We start from the raw sequence: 22,182 nt of genomic DNA, 5'->3' as shown, positions 1-22,182 counted from the left end.
TGAGTCACTTATTCTCTTGACTTCTGTTTTCATATCTGTGAATTCCTCATGGAGTCAGAAAGACAAAATGAAGACAACAAAACTTAAAAAAAAAAAAAAAAAAAAGGTTTGTAAACGACAAGGCACATTGTAAGTTAAGCTATCGTTATTACTGCACCTAGATGTTACTTAAAGACTTTCCTGTTTTTCCCTTCCTTGCAAAGACATCATTTGATCAATGCATCTGACACGGCTTTCTCTTTGTAAATTTTCTTTCTCATGGAGGCACTGGCAAGTATATCTGTGCACACGTACAAATGGCCTTATGAACCATGAAGTGTTGTGAGCTCCACAGATAGTCCCATTTTTCCTTTTTGTAATCATGCAGGGTTCAGGACCAGAGCCACTAAGACTCATTCCTTCCCACTATCTCCTGAAAGGTATGATGAGCTGCCATTTACCTCACAACGTATTCAAGCTCCAATAGAACAGAAAAGGATGAAAAGTACCAGCAAGGTGCTTGACGCCTAAACCAAGCTGAGAGAAGGAAGAATTAACCATGAAAATTATATCACACAGAAGAACGATGTCTAAACAGGGTGAAAGTGAAAGTTGCTTAGCCATGTCTGACTCTTTGTGACCCCATGGACTATACAGTCCATGGAATTCTCCAGGCCAGAATACTGAGTGGGTAGCTGTTCCCTGTTCCAGAGGATGTTCCCAACCGAGGGATCGAACCCAGGTCTTCTGCATCGCAGGCAGATTCTTTACCAGCTGAGCTACCAGGGGAGCCCTAAATAGGATGAAGTTCAAGAGAAAAGACAGCAAAAGAGGTGACAATGGAGAATGGGGCATTAAGAAAATGCAGAGATGGAGCAAGGAGAGCAGGACTAACATATCCTTGGAAAGGGCAGGGATGGGTGGGAGAACCAGTACTTGGCAGGCATGGAAGTGGAAAGAGATATCCATGCATGATTAGGACACCTGGAAGGGCGTGTCTTGTCACCTGGAAGAGCTCAGCTCAGCTTGTGTTCCATGAGTGAATGAACAACTGAATGAAAAAAATGAACTGAAAATAGGCAACTCAAAAGAAGATTCACAAAGTGAGCAGGTACTGAAATAGGGCAGCCAGTGGCCTGAATGGGCGACAGGCTCACTGAGAATGGCAATTCCATTCGGAGGGAATGAAGGTGGGAGGAATTTATTCTTCAAGATGAGGGGAAACATGTCCACAGACTCCTTTTCTAGTCTATGCAAGTACCATAAATCCTACAGAAAAGGGGTCTGTGACTTCTACCTAAAGTAGACCTCTTCTGCTAAAGCTTCCAATAGTTTATACTCCATCCCGACTGTCAAGGGCTTCTCCCCCAGAATTCTCCGTATAATCAGTTCTGATCTCAAATGGCTTTAACTTCTTAACAATGCTCTTTATACATGTGCTGGTAAAGGTCAAGTCATCGTAACAGGGTTTTGCATATTCTAAAATGATCTTCTTTACATCTACTCATGGTCTCAAAGAGAAAACTTTTGATGTGGATCACACACAAGGATAAAGTTATGTAGCCTCTTTCCCCTTAAAATACTATCACTATTACAACATATTAGGCTTTCTTTCTATTTCCACTTTCACGTGATTGTTTGGGTTTTTATTCTCCTGACAAAGAATGACGTGAATGCCATCCTCCTTAATAAGTAGGCAGCTCAATATGCTCAAGTCAAGTCATGATCTGAGTCTATTCTGCATTTACTGATTCATTTGAAATTAACGCATATGCAGAGGAAAAGAAAGGACACAATTCCTGACCTGTAGAAATGTCTTTTAGCTGGTGAGACAAGACTTTATCCATGTTAACAGTTACATAACAATGCAAGGAAGTATATGATTAATTGGCAACATGGACAGGATATGTTGGGAGTACCTAGGGAATGAGCTGGGTGTTGGCTGCAGAACAAAGACCTTGTGGATAAAGTGGAATTTAACTGAGAGGTGAGCCCAGTGCTTGGAGCAGAGGATTTCTGCAGTACTAAGAACTGGCCATAAAGAAGGGAGTTGGGGTAAAACTGCAAGGGTTTTATAGTGAGACAAGGAGGCTTATTACTACCTAATGGCAGAAATATAACGTTTCTCTTCTGCAATATACGTCATCACGGCCGATAGTGGGCCTGTTCATTCATTCATTCATAAATGTAGGTTCACATTTTATACCATATGGAAAGCTATAAAATACTCCTATCCCTTGAGAAGCACACCGAGTTTAAGAGAGACTGCCCCCCCAAAATCACTGATTTCAATGTATTATGAAAACTGCTATGATAAAGAGATACATGGGAATTATTATTATTATTAATACGTTATAAGAGTAGAGGAGAGACACCTGTCATCTTTAGGGGCTGAAGACTGAAAAACGCTTCAAAGAGAAGGAAATGTAGTCCTGAAAAAGGAGAAGCCTGTAGAAGGGGAAGGCAAATGCAAGGGCCCGAAGCCTGAGAGCATGACAGGGGGAGGGGCGGGCGGGGTGCGGGGGAGGTAGAGGGGCTATTTCAGGTGGGAACACAGGATGCACGTGGACAAGGGGCAGCAGGGGAGGAAGGGTCACTGACTATTTAAAATACAGGAAACCGAAGAGCGGTGAGAACGCCCTCCCTGCAAATAATGTACCGTGGGATTTCTGAATGGCTTCCTTCTCCATATTTCCAACTCTACATTAGAGTCACCTTTAACTGACCACGCTTTGGTTCTGAATGCCAATGTAAAAACTATGTCAACATTTAATAACTATCCCAAGGTTTATGTTTACAGGACTCACAGAAGCATGGGGATAAAAAGGCCTCTACTCAAACCTCCTTTCCAAAGTGATGTTTTTCCTAAGCATCTCTGGAAGGTGGCCACCCAGAGGGAGAGAAGGCTCTCCAGCCACAGGGAGCTCAGTTTATCTCCGGAAGTAGCCAAGTTCATGACTGTACACCATTAGTTGTGAAAAATTATTTTTTCCTTAAATTGAGATTAAATATGTCTTCCTGTGGCTTCTATCCATTTCGACCCCCTAGTGTGACTGAAAAAATAGCCCACTGCGCCTCCTACATGCAGATGGTGCTACATTATGTTTGTAACAGTGCACTGAGACTCGTCCCTTTTCCTCTCTACAGGTCTTGTGAATCTACAGCTGGCTCAGTTTTGATTAAGTGATCTAATATCATGTGCCACCTCTTTTCACAAAGACCTTGAAGGGACATCTGTCGCTGGTAGCAATGCTCCATTTTCTTCCTTTACTGATAAGTAAATACATTTGCACGATACTTCAACCCTTTCCAAGCATTTCACATAAATTAACACATTGTAATGTCATAAGAAAATGCTGCACCACTGCATTTTTGTAGGTCACAAAAATCTTTGCATGTGTTTTATGATACACTATAAAGGACTGGGCAAGTCCTGTAAAATATGTCTGAGAGAATCCTATGGTTTCTCTCAGGACAATGATTAGGAAATGCCAAAGAACTAAAGCATTTTAAGAGAAGAAAGAAGAAACCAGTAATAAGAACCAATTCTGGATGTCTACTCCAATCACAGACAAATCACCGATACTTACCTTAACTAGAGACCATACACATTCCTATCTTAGCAAACCATTTGTATCATCACAATTACTCATGCAACAGATGTAGATGCTAAGTGCCTGGCACTGGGGAGAAAGAGGCTAGACACTGGGTCAAGGAAGGCACCGTGTTAACTCTGGATGTTAACTGTGGACCAGAAGTCGAAAGAAATGAGATGACTTGTCAAAATCATGACTTAGTGACCTGGGAAAGCTGGAGGGGAGGGCCTGGCAGGGAAGAGGGAAGGGCAACTCAGCCGGGGAACAGCATGTAAGCCCCCAGTGTCCAAGCCCAGTCTTTCCAGAAGCAAAGCACAAAGTGCCAGCTCTATGGTGGTCCTATGAATCCCGGCAAGGATGGGTCTGGGCACCCCTGAGTTCTAGAGTAAGCCCAGTCCCACAGGGTTAAGGAGACGTCATGCTACTAAGGCTAAACTGACAGCAGCTTTTCCCCTATCAAGCCAAAGAGAGATTTGTTTGGCCTTCAGAAAGCATTATAGAAATCTAAACTCATTGTGGCCTAGGCAAGTTATGGGTCTGGGTAGACGTGTAATAACAAACGTCAAGGATCCCTGAGGAGCAATTCTATGATGCGTGCAGTGCTTCGTCCCATTGGACACAACAGTTAAACACCTTAAGATCCACTGTGGAGGATCAAACGACATGCCTACCATGGATCCGTACCTCGCTGCCTACGTGGCTACATACTGAGGGACACACGTGCCTGTTCAGGACCCGGCCTAGAAAGTGCACAGGCACCCCAGCCTGAGGACCCTCTAAGATTAGGGACTTATCCTGAGGACACCTGCCTTTGGCCCATACGTGGAACTACCAAGTCACAGTAACAGTTCAGTGACTTCTCCACACAAACAGGAGGATCTTAGGGTCCCCTAGCACTTGGGAAACGCAAACTGCATGCCTGAAATTGATTTTTAGATGCACCCACACTGGAGAGAGGAGAAAGCATGACAGACAACAGACCGACCTTGTTGGAAGAGTGCAGCAGCCATCCGCTGTGAGTCTGACTTGGGTTTCGTAGCTGTCCAGGGGGCACACGGTTTGCTGAAAGGAGGGGCACTCCACGGTGCTGCAGTCCACACTGAAAACTGGGGGCAAATAGAGGCACGGGTCACTGTTACGTTCACTTGCACTTACGAGTCCCCAAATGGAAAGCCTGGCTCTTTGAATTTTTGTAGTTTCCTTGTTTCCCGAAAACCCTGTCTCGGCACTGGCATTCTCATTTCAGTCAATGTGAGAGAACTATAATATGACTCAAATTTTCTGTTCAAGAAAAGAAAGGAATAGGACACTGAAGAGTTAAGATGCAGACACAGAGAAAGACGGAGAGTTAGAGCAATGGTGGTTCTGTGATGGTGACGATCAGCCAGAGGTATTTCAGATGGAACAGTTCAAGAGAGGAGCAAGGGATTGTGGGGCTTGAGCATTTAACTAGCAGTTAAAAAAAAAAATCTGACCGATGGTTAGAAACTTTCAAAGAGGCAATCACTCCAGTCCAGACCTATTCACAGACCACAATGCAGTCATAAGAACAAGGATGTTAGAAATGCCATAGAGCAAGGAACAGCTGGGCCATGGCAACAAAACGAATGTGGCAGAGAAGTTGAGTAAATAGTCAAAGATGACTTAGCACAAGCTATAAAGTCAGTCGAGGAATGGTGGGGAGCTGGCAAGAAGACAGACAGGGGCTGGGTATTTCACTATAAGATGGCTGGCACTTTGATGCATGTATTTATCTAAAAATAACTTTCTGTTTTATGTATGATGATTGTTTTTAAATGTAATACTTTAAAATGACAGCTATATCTGCAAATGAGGATGATGACCTTCTCTGGGGAAATGAAGGAGGCAGCCATAGGACCATAAATTTTAACCCTACTGCCCCTATCAAGTAAATTTTGAAGGAAAAAAAAAGAAGAGGAGAAAAAGCCAGGATCCCTCTCTGAAGGTTCTTATGTACCAGTTAATTATCTGGTCCTCTGACTAGAGGGCAGAAGTCAGACTGCCAGTAGCTCAAAGTAGCAGGTCTGCAGAGCTCATCAGCATAGCCTGTGTGTGTGTGGGGGGGGTGGGGAGTTGGGGGGGGTGCAGGGGAGGTGGTGGTTGGCTGCTGCTACCCTCTGATGCAAAGCAGCGAGGCTGCTGGGACCACACCTGTGCATACCTGGTTTGCACTCATAGAGGTCACAGCACTCTCCTGGCTTCCCTGAGGCTTTGGACACAAGGATGTTCAGGTATCCTGGCTGGCAGACTTTCCGCAGGCAGCCCGCGGGGTCGCACACACAGCGGCTGGGGAGGGGGCAGCACTCCCCAGGGGGCGCGTAGCCCTCGATCAGAACGGAGTCTTCAGGACAACGTGGAGAGAACTGGACTTCACAGCGGGCCTTGGAGCAATCTGGCTTCTCTTCTGAATGGGAGAGAAAGAGTTTAGCACAGGCCCAAGGGGGCAGCGCGGAGCACTTTCCCCAGAAGTGCTGGCAGTCTTTATGATCTAACTAGCCAAGAGGAGGAGACAGACAGATACCCAGCGAGAACCTCAAATGCAGCTAAGCCTCTCGTGGGACTCTCTCCCGAGACCTGCTCATGACACAGGGCGAGAGGTGGACACTGCCTCTTCCATCATCCCATCCCCCTTCCTTGTGCTGAACAATCCATGTCCAACACATGGACCAGATGAAGAAAGACCAAGGGAAGATATGTATGTGCCATGGAGACTCTGAAAACGGGACTGAGCCGCTGACCAACGAAAAGATCTTTAGTTTGAAAGGAGTTTTAAGGGCTGTTCTTTGTGAACAGTGTACATTTAAACACCAAAAACAGACCCACAAATACCTAATGGCTATTTTGGGGTCTGGAGACAAGGTGCATGGCAGTTAACATGGAGGAATTTGACCTCCCCGCTCTGAAATTTGAGGCGATGAAGTACTAAGATGATATGAAAGCTTCAGCAAGATGGATATTGAGCCCAATTCCCATGTCATTTCCCTAAATGACATCTAGAGTGTTTCTATCCCTAGCAGAGGTCCATCAGATGTACCTCGTTCTCCCTTCTCCACTACTGTATCACCAACCTACTGCTGCACTTCCATTTTAGAGAGTAAATAAATAAGTAAATCAAGCAAAGACAGACTGGAGTTTATGAAGCCCCAGACTACAGCTCAGTCTTGGTTTAAGCTTTCAAGAAACCTACAGCAATGTTAGGCCCTGGAGAAAAACCCTGAAATAAACCAAAAGCACATCATCACAGCCCCATGACCTTTGGGGGAAAAGAGTTTGGGACTTGCTGGGGGAAAACACACCATGTGGTACTGGGGTACGTTCATAAACCGTCTTCCCTAGAACAAAACCTGCAAAGAATCACAAAGCTGGGTAAGGTGCAAGAGGTCTCCCAGTTTATCCTTCTAAATGAAAAATTTCAGTCTGTTCTGCAGATAAAGAACCTAAAGCCCTAGCATTCAAGTGATCTATCTAAGGTTAGTGGTAAAAATATAGCAAGAATCCAGGCCTCCTCACTTCTAGTCCACTTAGCTCTTTACATTACAAAAGTAGGTCTATTTACAAAATCTAAGTGTCCCTCAGGTCATTTTCAACCTTGATCACTGTATCTTTCATTTTACTGTCCATCTCCCTTGTCTATTTCTTATTTAATCAAAAGAGCATAGTTCTAGTAAATTCATGCATCTTCATATTCATAGTTCTAGTAAATTCATGCAAAGATATTTCTCGAGTGCCTGCTGTTCCAGCAGCCTTGTTTCCACAAGGAAAACAAACACAGATCCCTGCCCTCGTATAGTTTACAATGCAGGAGAGAGTGGTATAAAATAATCGGTACAATAAATAAGCAAACTATACAGGAGGAGCAGGTGGTAAGTGCTAGGTGTGTGGGGGGTGAGCAGAGCAGAGCAAGGGGGAATCAGAGTGCATGGAAGAAGTGGCGGGGGCGGGGGGCCCAGTTACAATTTGGTCGGAATAGGCATCACTGGGAAGCTGATTTCTGTAAACCTGATTTGAACAGGTTTACAGAAGTGAGGGGTGGGCCATGGAGAAGCATGTCCCAGCAGAGGGCACAGCTATGGCACTTCTGCGTGTCCCAAGAAGAGCAAGAGGCCAGTGTGGCAGCAACAGGATGTACAGAGGATGCATATACCTGATTTCACATCACAACCCTGAGCAACTGCCTTGAGAAGAGAACATAATTAAAAGGAATTCCGTTCCTGGATCCCCATCAGTGTGGGCAGAACAGATCAAAGAGCTGAGGAGGAGAAGGGTGTATGGGAGATGAAGCATGTAAAGTACACTGATGGATGATCTGGCAAATACAAACACATGGTCTCATAATTAATAAGAGGGCTATGACTTTAACTGCAACTAGCACTTAATTTCTACTCTTGTTAATGTGCTGTCATCGACGTATTCTCTATCACATTCTACTACATTCTAATCACGCAAAATATTTGTTACGTATGATCAGACTTCTCAAACATATGCTTCAATACAACCCAACACATTAGATCTTCCTATTTATTCTGCTCTTTAACAGTTCCAACATTGTCACCTACTGGTATATATTTTGCAGCTCAAGCCTTGAGAGATTTACTTAAGACCTGCCTTGGTCACACAGGTGGGATTAAGGTAGGCCACCACTAACACTGTCTGAAGCACAGTCTGAAATGACTTAAGAATGTTAAAAATAAGGATTAAATCTTACTAAATGCTTTTTCAACTTTTGTCAAGATTCATATTGACTTTCCCTTTAACTTACTAATACGATCAATTAGTAGATCTCAAACCAGTCTGAGGATAAACCTTCTTTCTAAATACCCAGCTGGATTTGACTTCCCAACATTTTGATATTTCTAGATTAATAAGTTTGTAATACTAGCTCGGAGCTCTCTGTGCGTGTGTGTGCACACATGCTGGCCTCATCCAGTCTTAGTTTTAGAACTTTCTTAATGAAATGTTTATCATTCTACCTCTTTCTCGGCTATAAAGCAGTTCGAGTAACCCAAGATTTATCTATTCTTTGATGTTTTCATACAACTCACTTATGAAACTACCTGAACTCGGGAGTTTTTTGTTTGTTTGTTTTTTTAAAGAAGGAAACAACAGATTTCTTCTTTGGCTACTAGATTATTCAGGTGTTCCACCTCTTTTAGAATTATCTGTACTAACACATACTAGTTAAGAAATCTCTCATTCACCTAGATTCTCAAATTCACTTCAGGCTTTATGGACCAAGCTTTCTCTCTTTATATGTTCAAGGGTTCTTTCAAGTTTTCAAATCTATTCCTTCTTTGATTTTTAGAATGTTTAACTGGCTTTCCTATAAATTTAATGATTAATGTTTAGTTCACTTTCTCTTTTATTTTCTCAGAAGTGTGAATAATTTTAATTATGATTTTAATACTTTAGCCAGATGCTGTTTTTGTTTTAATGTCTGATATGTAGTACTTTAATGTAACTCGTCATTTCTAATTCCATTTGATCTCCTCTTTAACTAAAGACATTTAAGAACAGTGTTACCAAATTTCAGCATGGGTAGATTGTCTTTGGCTTTCTTTATGAGTTTAATTTATAGTTTCACTGCCCTATTGTCAGAGAATTTAGGCTATACAATCTTCTACTTCTGTTAATTTCTTAAGTTTATCCATTTTTGTTTTTTTGGCAGGGGGGTATGTTTACATGGCTGATGGCCAACTTTAAAATATATGAGTATTCATAAAGGACATATATTTTGTTTATTGAATACAAACCTGCAAATCTATTAAATCAAGCTTAATTATGACCCCCAGCTTACCCAGATCTTACACTTTTTACCTGATTTCCAAGAAGTATCTACAAAAATCTCCCACTATGAACCATCAACTTCTCCTTGTATTTCTAATACTTTTTATTTTTCAAGGCTGTGTTGATAATTTCATGACTAGCAGGCATAAGATTCAAGCCTGTTATACTGACTTGGCAAACTGTAAAGTGATGATGCTCTCAAGGAATTTAGATTTCTAAGATACAACTTTTTTATTTTGTAATCATTAATGTTCTTAGCTTTATTCTTTTCTTCTACCTTCTATTCACCTTTCAATAGATTACCTAGAACACTTACTCATCCAGCATCCTTCCCTTCCTCCAACCAGTCGTCTGTCACTTAAACCCAACTATGGTTACCACAGCACCAGGAATTGTCTTTCTAATACCTTCTTTCTCAGCCTGTTTCTAAATAATTCCTGCAGTAGATTTCATTTATTCATTTGTCTCTCCTCCATCTCTAAACTATAGACGCACCATATATTTTTCTATCATTTAGAAGGTGGCTATGTCATTACCTCTGAATTTTAAGTTTTATCCATTTGAACAGAAGCCTCTCTTAACTCTTAATCAACATATAATATTTAACTTAATTAACAAGCTTTTCAGTCTGGTTCCCCTGGCAACACTTTGCAACTGGCATCTTAAAAAAAAGAAAGAAAAAAAACTTCCCCAGATACAGAAAAACTAAAGTGACAGTATCACTTACAACAGAGATAATTAGGGAAATAAGCTGGTTTCATCACATTAACATCATATTAATAATCTTCCTTTAAGAGCTGAGTCCTCAAAGTGCTGAGAGTCACCCAGTATTAAAGTGACATTACAGTAATAATGGCAAGTTTCTATCAATCCTCATCACTTTAACCCATGTGCCTGCATCTTGGCTATTTGTAAACTTTCTCCAGGTCCATATGTCAGGAGGAAAAGTACAATCATGATCTACAAGTAGCAAATGCATTCAAGGTTTTATTTTTTTGCTTTAAACACAGATTTAATTAAACCAAAGCCAAAAGAAAAATGACTAAATAGAAAAATTTTACTGCCAGATCCTCATTCTATTTAATTTCTGTAGAGTCTCACACATCTGACACTGAAGCCTTCTTCCTTTTTCAAAATCTCTTAAAATGGTCACTTAAAAATAACAGCAGATACTCTGTACACTTATTAATGGAAAACAGGCCACGTGAGTGAGTGAAAGTTGCTCAGTCGTGTCCAACTCTTTGCGACCCCATGGGCTATAGCCCACCAGGGTCCTCTGTCCATGGAATTCTTCAGATAAGAATACTGGAGTGGGTTGCCATTTCCTTCCCCAGGGCATCTTCTTGACCCAGGGATGGAACCCCGGTCTCCTGCATTGTAGGCATATTCTTTACCATCTGAGCTACCAGGGAAGCCCTAGGCCACGTAAAATGGGCTAGTAAACTGAGACTGGCAACTGCAAAGCCGATGCTTCTGGGCACTCTGCTTTGCTGAAGTCTATCCTGCTTCTCATATATATACAGCATACATGCACACAGGGAACCCGTCATCATTCTGAGACAATCCTCGGGCATTCCTAACTATGGAGATATTTCAAGGGACCCCAAATTTGGATTAAAATAATGTAGTAGGTAGAAGATGGCATTAAGAAGGGAAGAGTCTGGGATCACTGTTTTCCCCACATCTCACTGGTAATCTCATTCCTTTATAATCCAAAGTCCCAGAGTAGCTATGGCATCGATGGAGGGTACCACAGGGGCCACCAGGTGGTCCTGGGAGACACATCTTTGTACCAGTTGAGATGCAATCCATGAATCCTTTTTTAATCCATTCATTCAACACATATTTACTGAGTGACTTCCATGCACCAGGGGTTCTAGGCAGAGGGCTTAGAGCAGGCAATAAAACAAAGTCCTTGCTTGCCTTCCTGGATTTACCATTCCAGAGGAGTTACATAATAAACAGAGAACTACACAGCATCATGCCAGACAGCAACAAATTCTTGGAAGCAGAATTGGCCATCTGGGTATAAAGTACTGGCCAGGTAGGGGAGGTCAGGACATGGCACCTGCACAAAGACCTGGATAAAAGGCGGCGGAAGGTGGGCAAATGTAGGGCCGAGGAGGGGAGGTCCCAGATATAGGAAACAGCAAGACTAAAGGCTCCAAGGCAAGAACAAGCTCACTCTCCATGTAGAAAATATTTATCTCATGATAGTTAAGAAGAAATCTGAATTAGTACACTTCACAAGTAGAAAATACCAGTAAAGACAAGAAAAATATTTTGAAGAGTGACAGTTCTTATTAAGGATTCAATTCTCACTGTCAGGCTAGAGCACTGAAAGCAGCATCTGCCCACTGGACACCTTCTCCGGGGGAGGAGGCACGATGCCTTGCCTCGTGCTCACAGCCCTTCACCCTCCCATGTGAAGGAGACAACCTCAGCATCGCTACTTGGCAGATGAGGAGACAGGCACAGAGAGACTAAGAAACTTGGTGGAGGTCACACAGTAAGTGGCAGAGCCTCCCAAGCACAGTCTTCACACTAGTGCACAATGCGGAAAGCAAGAGAAACTTCAACTTTCCTGATATGTGCATGTCTAGTCAATGGCTACAGTTTTGCTCACATGTAGAATGTGAAGGTCACTTGCAAAGGTAAAGAGGTTCAGGGTCTTCGGCTGTGTCCTCATCACTTTCTGGTTGGCCATTCTCCCCATCTCATTTGCTCCTTGGCCGTACAGACATAAAGGAGGGGCTTTCTTACATCCAGCATTATTTTGTTTTGAAAGCTTCTATTACAAATGCAAGAGACATGTCATTCTATGCTTTTAAATCTAGAGACCGACTCCTTTAAAGTTACACTGTGAATTCTTTTCATTCACATTCCATGATTTTATCATAACCTTTTTTGGCAAGCTCTGCAGTGAAGACTTGTTCCACACAATCATAACCCCAAGGGGAAAAAATTAGGCTTGTTGATACAGTCCCAGAAATATTTCATATTTCAGCTCGTTCGGAAACACCAGCTGTACTTTCCCAGCATTTTCTTTCAGAATTTAACAGTGATGGAACCCACGCAGAGCCTTTCCTTGGTGGTTTGTTAAGCATGCCTTATTAAATTGTTTTCAAATACCTAATAAAGTTGTACCAGAGTGGAATATAAATTAGCCCAATATAAAGAACAATAATTAAATGATCTGTAAGACCACAACATGTGATTCTTAAACTCAGTGGTTCTCAACCCTGGCTGTGCATTAGGCTCACTTACAAAGCTTTTAAGTATGCCACTGTCTTGGAGCCCTTCTCAAATCAATTATATCAGAATTTCTGGGGGAGGAACCTGAGAATTTCTATTTGTTTCAATAGCTCCCTGGGTGAGTCTATCCTGTGATAAGGGTTGAGAATCATGGGGTTACTTCTTTCAGCAAAATGAGAATCTTTACAATGGAGTTCTCTATTGACAACAAAGCTTCACCAGAGGCATGTTCAAACATCCTGGCAAATGGCAGCTGGCCAAATGCCAAAGAAGCACGAAGCCGTCCAGATGTCTGCCTGCCACTGAGTGGTTCAGGCTGTATGCTGAGCCCCTGGTACCTCCAGGAGTCTTCCAGACCACACATCTTTTCTAAGCAGGATATTACTGAGCTGAGTTGTAAACGATGCTTTCAATTAGAGCCTGGCTGGGCCTGCAGCACCTGCAACAGTATCAGCTGGGAGCTTGTAAGAGCTCAGAAGCGCCACCGATGCCAGGCCTACTGAGCCTGAATCTGCATTGGAGCAAGATGCCCAGATGCGATCAAGTGCTCTAGATGGGTGGTTCTCTAACAGTGGTCCATGGACCAGCACATTGGCTTTTCCTGGGACCTTGCTGGAGAGGCAATTCTAAGGCCCACATCTTGAGCGTGGGGCCTGAACAAACCCTCTGCTGAACGAAGTCTGTCTGAACAAAACCTCCAGGGGATTCTCATGCGTGCTATCCTTTGAGAACCGCAGTGCTAGAATTCTGATTCTCAACATCAGAAGCCCCTGTGGAACTTTAAAAGGTTCAAAAGCTCAGAATACATCCCAAACCAATTAAGTCAGAATAACTAGAAGTGGGACCCCAGTATCAGTCATTTTAAAAAGTCTCCCAGGTGACTCCAATGTACAGTAAGGATTTATTCACTGTTCTAGCACACACACACACCACTCCCATCCCCTGTTCCATGGACAGAGGAGCCTGGTGGGCTACAGTCCATGGGGTTGCAAAGAGTCGGACACGACTGAGTGACTAACACTTTTTTTTTTATTAGCACACACACAGCACTCCCATCCCTTATTATCCCAGGAGATTCAAAGCCACTTTCAATCCTAGGAAACGTGAATCAACAATTTCTCTGGAATCCTCCTGAAAGAGGTCAGAGCTTCCTGGGAGGAATGAAAAAAGCTTGGAGGGGTTTCCAGGATCTGTTTCAGGTGGTAGGTGCTGGGGAAGAGGGAGCAGGGACTAGGAGAGAGAGACCCCAAATGGGCCCCCTATGCATCTGCCAGGGTTTTAAATCATAGTTTATGGAAGTTTATTAGAGTTGTTGAGTCCAGAGACATTTTATTTCATCATCTGTTAATTCACACCAGGAACATATATTGAATTTACTCCCAGAAGGATTTGCCATTCAAATAATTACATTCATATATTCATATACGGTAACAAGTTTTCAAAATGTAACAATGAATTCACTTTTTCAAAATTCTGGCAATAAAATAACGCCTAAGGAGATCCTAGATAAATGTAAAAGAACTGAAGATTGGTTTCAAAAAGATTAATTTTACCTAATAAACTATATAGCCTTCTCTGAATATTTGTCTCCTTGTTGCCATATACACGAGCCCACAAAAAATGAATGAAAATTATCAGAGAATAAAACAAATGACTAATGAGGAAAGACTTAAATGAACTAAATTTGTACAGTCAGTTCAGCAACATCTTAAGAGGAATCTTCATAACAGCTTGAAAATGTCACACAGGCATAAACATTAGAAATGAAGAACTCTCCAGGGTGGCGTAAATGGAAGGCAACATCCATTATCAAACACAAACAAAGCCTCTATTGTGCTGAGTGGTTCTGAGACTTTTGGGTGGGTCACTTTCCATACTTCAAATTTTCCTCCAGAGGAAAAGGATGCTGCTACTAACTTGGTTGTTGCTTTGTGTAAATGTGACACGGATTTGAGAAAACAGACTAAAATGCCAGATGTTTAAAAGGTGAAATGAAGGATCTGTCTGGTGCGTCCCATCTGTAAAATGAGGCACTGGCCTTTGTGGGCGCCTAATGAACCTACTCCAATCAGAAGCCCTGTAAGCCCTTCCTCTGCAATCAGGTTCCAGGGGCTCTTGGCCTCTGCTTATTTAAGGAAGACCAACAAAAAACTAACTGTGGGATTAAAGGAGAGCCAGTCTTTTTTTTTTTTAAGAACTCTAATATTTGTTATCACTGTAGAGCTTTTGCAGTATAGTAGGAAATGTGATCATATGTGATTTTAAAAATCAAAGAACTGTAAACCAAGGGCTCTGTTAATAATATTGTCAATAATTTCCTGAGTCCCAGAGGTGGTATATGGATCTCAAACATCTTTAGAAGGACTCCAAAGAATATTACGTGCCAACCTAACATCTTCAGAGGTTCCTCAAAGTGACTATATTTATGTGGTTAAAATGATAAATCAACCACAAAAGGCAGATGAATAAAAGACAGCAGAGTCTACAGAACACTGCTGCTGTTCTATCTCTGCTGACAAGAGCAGGCAAATAAGAACAGCAAGCTCTCTGACTGTTCAACTGGTAGTTCTCATGAGGGTTTGCACATTCTGGGGAGAAAAAAAAAACACATGTGCCTAAAACTATAGAAACAGTTTTGAAAACATATTTTGGCCATTTATTTTTTCCTTCCTCTTCCTACTTTTCTTATTTCTGTTTTACTGAAGATAAACTACTTGTCTGTACCACTTACTTGTCATTTAACAGTAGTTACTTTTTAATCTTCTTTACATGGGAGTCAGTTAAGCTATGGGTTTACCACTAATGTTTGAGAGCCAGAAAGAACTATGTTCAAATCTTGACTCTTCTACAACTAGCTGTGTGATCTCTCTGGGTCATAATTTCCTCAGGGTTGTTGTAAGTGTCAAGGAGATAAATATTACAAGTGGGCACATCTACTTGCCCAACTAATAGTTCTTATCATCCCCATCACTGATTATTAGAAGAAGTCTGGGCTTTGAGTTAGAATACTCAGTACACCTGTGTATTGAACAGGGCATAAAAATACCTGTTCCACAAGGACTCTTGTGAAACTGTCTAAGATGGCACAGGGAATTCTGCTCAATGTTATGTGGCAACCTGGATGGGAGGGGAGTCTGGGGGAGAACAGATACAGGTGTATGTATGGCTGAGTCCCTTTGCTGTCCCCTGAAGCTACCACAACACTGTCAATTGTTCCAATTGACAATACAAAATACAATATAATACAATACAAAATACAAAATAATAAGAAAAAAGAACTTTACAAGTCTTCTTAGAGACTAAAAGAATGCACACATTCTTTCAAATATAAAATATTATATAAATATAAAAGAATATTTCATATATTTTATATGTATGCATATGTATGTGTATAAACACACACACACACAAAACACTAGTAGGCTCTCTGATTAGCTCACTTTCTGTCTCAGTTTGTTTTCAACCTAACGCCCAATATGATGCCTGGGCATAATGAACACAGATAAGATCATTAAATGTTTGCTCTTATTGACAAAGGTAAGTGTTAGTCACTCGGTTGTTTCCAACTCTTTGTGACCCCATGGACAGTAGCTCACCAGGTTTCTCTACCCATGGAATTCTCCAGGCAAGGATCCTGGAGTGGGTTGCCATTCCCTTCTCCAGGGATCTTTCTGACCCAGGGACTGAACTCAGGTCTCCTGCACTACGGGTAGATTCTTTACCATCTGAGCCACTAGGGAAGCTCAGGAAAGACAAAGGTTAAGATGACCATTACACACATAAATATGCTATGTATCACCCCCCACACACATACATACCTTAGCATGCCCAACACACACCGTCATCTTACTGTGCTAAAAGTTGTGTTCAAGTGCTGTTTCTCTGTCAGCTTCGACTACTTTATTCATTCCTTTTTTTGTAAAGGTTACTTATAAAGACTAGTTCCTCACTCTGGAGAGAAGACAGGCAGCTGGCTTATTCATGGAGCTTTCCCTGGAGAGTCTTCCCCAGCTATTTCTGCATTCTGCATGTGTGGATGGGCCCTGCTTCCACAGCGACCTGACTGACAAGACAGCATATGTGGTAACAAGTGACTCCCCCATGCAAAGGCCTCCTGACATTTACCCCGTGCCTTGAAGGAAGGCTCTCCCAGTGGGAGAGACCACCTCTTCACTGCAGACCACCTCTGATGGTCAGCACCTCTCACAGCAGCCTCACTCCCTTCCCACGACTTTCTGTGAAGACTTCTCCACCTCTCTGACCGTTCCTTTGGCTCCAGCTCCAACTTTCTGATCAGACATGCGCCGGGCTGAGCCCCTGCAAGGGCCCCCCGTTTCTATGCCGTCTTTGTATCCTTTGTGTACCCACGGTGTAAACCCTCGTCCACTGCGACGGCACCCGGAGACTACAAATATGTGAGCTGCAGCTGAGCAAAGGGATGTGTTTACTTTCCATCCTGAACTACAACTTGACCTGCAGCAAAAACAAAAATACTGCAATGTGTATTTTTTCCCAGAAATGATAATTATAGTACTCCAAACATTTTTCAAACTTCAACTACCAAAATGGAAAAGGCATCTCAAAAAATAATTTATTAAATAGGCACTTATATTCTTGGTAGCCCTTACATGGAAATTCCACTTTTTTTTCTTCATAGCCATGAAAGGGCTTGGCTCCTGGCTCAAAACCCTCTTCCAGACTAACGTGGGACTCAGCCTGCAGGCTGAGAGGTAAGTGGCTGAAGAGCTTTCCCTCTTCATGTGCAGTCAGCAAGGGGCTATTGCACTTTTTGCCACTTTAAAAGTACCAGCAATGGAAAGGAGCAAAGTCTGTACACTGGGCGATACACAGGCACGCCTGCACAAGTGGCTGCGGACAGATGTGGAAGCAGGTGGCCCCATTCAGGAGGCACAGTATTTAGACCCCCTTTAGGAGCAGCACATGAATCCCAGCTTATTTTTCTTCCTCTCTCTGAAGAGGATGTTTCCTCACCTCATTCCCCACTTGCGGTTTTTCTGGACAGTAACTCTCATCAGGATACAGCCATTGTTACCAACACTCAGCTCTCCCACACTCATTAGAGTCTCATTTAAACATAGTGGAAGGCTTCAGAAACACAGGCTCTGAGCCTCACCTCCAGAGCTGTTGGCTAAGTTCTGCTGGGTTCGGGCCTGAGAATATGCATTTCTGACAAGTTACTGATGCTGCTGTCTGAGTACCAAGCTTCGAGAACCACTGCTGTGGACCATATCTGTTCCCCTCTTGTAAACTCAGCCAAGTTTCCCAGGTGGCTCACTGGTAAAGAAATCGACTGCCAATCAGAAGACTCGGGTTTGATCCTTGGGTCAGGAAGATCCCCTAGAGAAGGGCACGGCAACCCACTCCAGTATTCCTGCCTGGGAAATCCCATGGACAGAGGAGCCTGGCGGGCTACAGTCCATGGGGTTGCAAAAGAGTTGGACAGGACTCAGCAGCTAAACAGCAACAAAGCTCAGCCTGCCTCTCTCCTGCCCCTAGGCAAAGCTGTCTCTCTACCTTGGTTTCTGTCTCTAAAGGCATGTGGTAGAGCCTGCTTTAGGTACAAAAGGACAGTAAGGCATGCTGGATGAAATTGATGAAACTGAACAACAGAGGTCCTAGCCAATCTCACCAAGTTTCATATTAAATAGCAACTCGCATGGAGCTACCATCTCAGGCCAGAGCGGGTTGTGTTGCTGCCAATGAACACCATGCTTAGTGCTGGAGCTGCTTCCCCACTCCAGGGACATAGCTTATTTCCAAATATTTTCAAATACAACAAAGGACATAATGATTCCATTAATAAGTCTAAGCAGAACAAATTAAAGGGCACACAGTGGTTTACGATGAAGCAATTCTCACAAATGCATACCCTACTAATTGGGAATTTGTGGCAATTTGGAATAAGAGTGCCATGAAATTTAACTTCACATGTATTATGGGCTCCATGAAGTTGCTTGGGACCTAAGTTCCTTTATTTTTTGGCTCTTCAAAACCTGCTGTGTTAGGGGACTGCTCTGGCAGTCCAATGGTTGAGACTGTGCTTCCATTGCATGGGGTTCAACTCCTGATCTGGGAACTAGGATCCCACAGGCTATGTGGTCAGAAAAGAAAAAAAAAAATTTTAACGGTGGGGAAAAACAAAAAACAAACCCTGCTGTGTTAGCCCGTGTTCATAGAGTCTTCTAACCAGTGGGAAGGGAGAAAAGTGGAAACCAGGCACAGCTCTCAAGGGTGTAATGTGAAAAGTTACACTATTGCTGCTTCTCTCTTTACATAGCCAGGACTGAGTCGCACAGCCATGCCGACCTGCAAGGGAGTCTGGAGATGTCATCTTTATTCCGGTTGGCCATCTCTCTAGTTAAAAACATTTATCTATGGGAGAACAGGGGACTGGACACGTGGGTATGAGGACGAGAAACTCTGACAGCAAGTTTCCTAGGAAAGTCAACTCTATAAATAAGGGAAGTATCTTGCTTACCCTTTGAGGAATCAAAGTACAAAAAGCATTCTGAAAAATCACCTGGGAAACATTCAAATAAGCAATACATGTGCTTCATACCAAAGATCTACACCTAGATGTTAAAAGTACCTGCAGGATGCTTATTCATTCAGCAACTCCACAGATATTTAATAATCAAGTACCATGAATGAGACATGGTAATCAGTTATATATTTTAATAAACCCTTAGCTATCAGTAAGCCTAGATTTTTCACACATATAAACTTCAAGCAGAAAGCCTGAGCTTTTTTGAAATGTTCTGTAACTCACAATTTTTGACAAATCAACCTGCTAAGTTGCTTCAGTCATGTCCGACTCTGTGCGACCCCATAGACAGCAGCCCACCAGGCTCCGCCGTCCCTGGGATTCTCCAGGCAAGAACACTGGAGTGGGTTGCCATTTCCTTCTCCAATGCAGGAAAGTGAAAAGTCAAAGTGACGTCACTCAGTCGCATCCAACTCCTCGAGACCCCATGGACTGCAGCCCACCAGGCTCCTCCGTCCATGGGATTTTCCAGGCAAGAGTACTGGAGTGGGGTGCCATTGCCTTCTCCAGATCTTTTCTAACTAAAGTATATTAAAAAAAAAAAAAATGATGGACTGGAGATTTGAAGGTTTAATTGCAAAAGAATAGAGGAATGTACTTGTTCTTACATAAAAACGTGGGAATGATTCTATCCATAGGACTTACTTGTTGAAGAAAAAAAGTTTTCTTCATCAGAAATTCTTATATCTAAGTAGAGAAGACAGTGGCCTAGAGAAGCCAAGTGACTTGCCCAGATCACTGGACCTAGAATGGCCAAAAGCCAGGTCTCCTGGGGAATCCCACAGTGGTTCCATCAAGACACACCCTCATCATCCTAACTTTCTCATCTTTCAGTCTGAAGTCTGATAGTCATCTCTTCCTTAACAGTAAAAACTGCTTAGAGTCTAGCTTAATAAATATCTGATCATAAAACTTTATCATGACATCAGCTAAATATACAAAGCAAAGCAAACCAAAAATAACCTTTGTAAGCAGAATGGCTAAGAAAGGTCAGAAGAGCAACCTCTGGTCACAGGGTGCCTGGGGTGCTATCCACCACCCAGGTGCTGATGGGCTACACACCCACACACGCAGAGCCTCCCCCTCAGACACAGAGAACAGATATGCTGGGAATGGGAGGGATGGCAAGCCTGCCAAGGGGGACTACAGGGGAATGTGCACACCAAAGGCCCTGGGACTGGGCCATGAAGGGAGACGACTTCCAAGAAGAACACTCTAGTGCCTTCAAACCATAGGGACTTCTCTATAACAATTCAATCCCCAGGAAATTTAGAGCTCTGGCAATTTCCCCAGCCCATTCAGAATATGAGGTCCAGCCAGGAAAAAAGTGGAAACTAAGACCAGAGGAGCTGGTCATACCAGACAGGGTCTTTCAGCATTGAAGATGGTAGAAAGCTTCATGTGGAAGCTAGAGACCACTCTCTGCTCTAGTTCTGCCCCTTGGTTCTGTGGTAGAATGGGCTTCCCTGGTGGCTCAGACGGTAAAGAATCCGCTTGCAATGCGGGAGACTTGGGTTCGATCCCTGGGTTGGGAAGATCCCCTGGAGGAGGGCATGGCAACCCACTCCAGTCTTCTTGCCTGGAGAAGCCCCATGGTCAGAGAAGCCTGGTGGGCTATAGCCCACAGGGTTGCAAAGAGTTGGACACAACTGAGTGACTAAGCACGCATGCATGCACAGACTTATCTGTACATCTGCTCCTGGTGCAACCCTACAGATACGCATAACCCACAATGTACAGAGACTCAGTCTTGATACTGAGGGTATGCTTCTGCCTGCCCAGTGTCAGAGCACTGTGGGTTCCTCATCCAGCAATGAGAAGAGAGCCAGCTGCCCTATTCCCTGCCTTTTTCTCTTCTTTTCCTTACTAGTTTCCTGTTTAAAAATCACAGCTGTCCTCATCCCCAGGAAAGCCACTCTTTAAAATTCAGGGTTTATTTACGCCAATACTATCCTTTGTCCATGTTATAACTGGGAGTTAAAAAACTTGCCTTGGAAGGAAACTAGATATGAACAAGGTGGGGCAGGGGGCGAAGGTAATCCCACAGGTTATAGAGACACTGGGAGCCTGGTGGCTTGCTGTACGTGAATTTCTGTTCTAAGCACTTTTTAACAACAGAGTAAGATGCCCCCTTTCTCCCTGATCTAATGCGCAATCTCAGACCTCCAGGATTTAGGGAGGATACTGTCCCAATCGCCAGTTCTACTTGGAGACTCACTGTTTCACTGCTCTCCCTCTGCAGGAGGGTTTCGTCCTAGGAGGCTGGCAGAATCGGATCAGCCAGATATTCTTTTTGGAAAATAGAGCCAGGTGTTTAATACAAGTGGCTAATAATATATACTAGGAATTTTACCTGATCTTAAAGGTTTCAACAACAAGAGATTAAAGACATCTCAGCTGACCTACAAGATTAATGGTGTAATTTAAAAAGCTTATTCGGTCACCATATCACTACTCGGCCTCCATAAAAAAAAAATTAGGTGGAAATATATTACAGTCAGAATTCCACAAGAGAATCCCCAAGGTCTTTATAAACACTAATGGGTGCACGATGGATGCCACAGATTACAGGTGTCCCAGAAAGTGCCATCTTACACATTGGCCAGTGTAATCCCTAAGATATACCTAGAAATTGCTCTTATTTTTGAATCATACATTTCAGAGATTCAATCTACTGCCAACCACAGCACACCAGCTAATAAATTTGTCCCAGATTTCTGTTTGTTTTCTGGTTAAAAAAACTGACTTCTAGGACCTCTTTACCACTCTTCAGTCTTTAACATGAGCCCTACCAACTGGCTTTCTTTTATAAAGAAAAAAAAATTTTGACCAGTTCAAGACTTCCTACGTACGTGACAATGAGCTAAAACCAACTGGACTGCCAGCTTGTCGCCAGCTAAATGACCTGCCCTTGCATAGGTATTTCAAGCACACCTGACTCAAACTACAAATGACTGTATGTCTCGGACCTTCTGGGTCATT

The 22,182-nt window shown here is 42.9% G+C and overlaps 1 protein-coding gene across 3 annotated transcripts in view; it reads right to left on the bottom strand.

Annotated features, from left to right (window-relative positions):
* Positions 1 to 22,182, bottom strand: part of CRIM1 (cysteine rich transmembrane BMP regulator 1) — a 209,347-nt gene that overhangs the window by 109,837 nt on the left and 77,328 nt on the right. For all 3 annotated transcript variants that reach the window (XM_010809917.4, XM_005212577.5, NM_001205298.2), the window contains 2 exons: positions 5,758 to 6,000; positions 4,561 to 4,681 (listed from right to left, as the gene is read on the bottom strand). In XM_010809917.4, coding sequence (XP_010808219.2) covers positions 4,561 to 4,681; positions 5,758 to 6,000 — 364 coding nt within the window. The remainder of the gene's footprint in view (positions 1 to 4,560; positions 4,682 to 5,757; positions 6,001 to 22,182) is intronic.

Source organism: Bos taurus, chromosome 11 (assembly GCF_002263795.3).
Source record: "Bos taurus isolate L1 Dominette 01449 registration number 42190680 breed Hereford chromosome 11, ARS-UCD2.0, whole genome shotgun sequence".
Taxonomy (NCBI): Eukaryota; Metazoa; Chordata; class Mammalia; order Artiodactyla; family Bovidae; genus Bos; species Bos taurus.
This window is presented reverse-complemented; position numbering and strand designations above follow the sequence as displayed.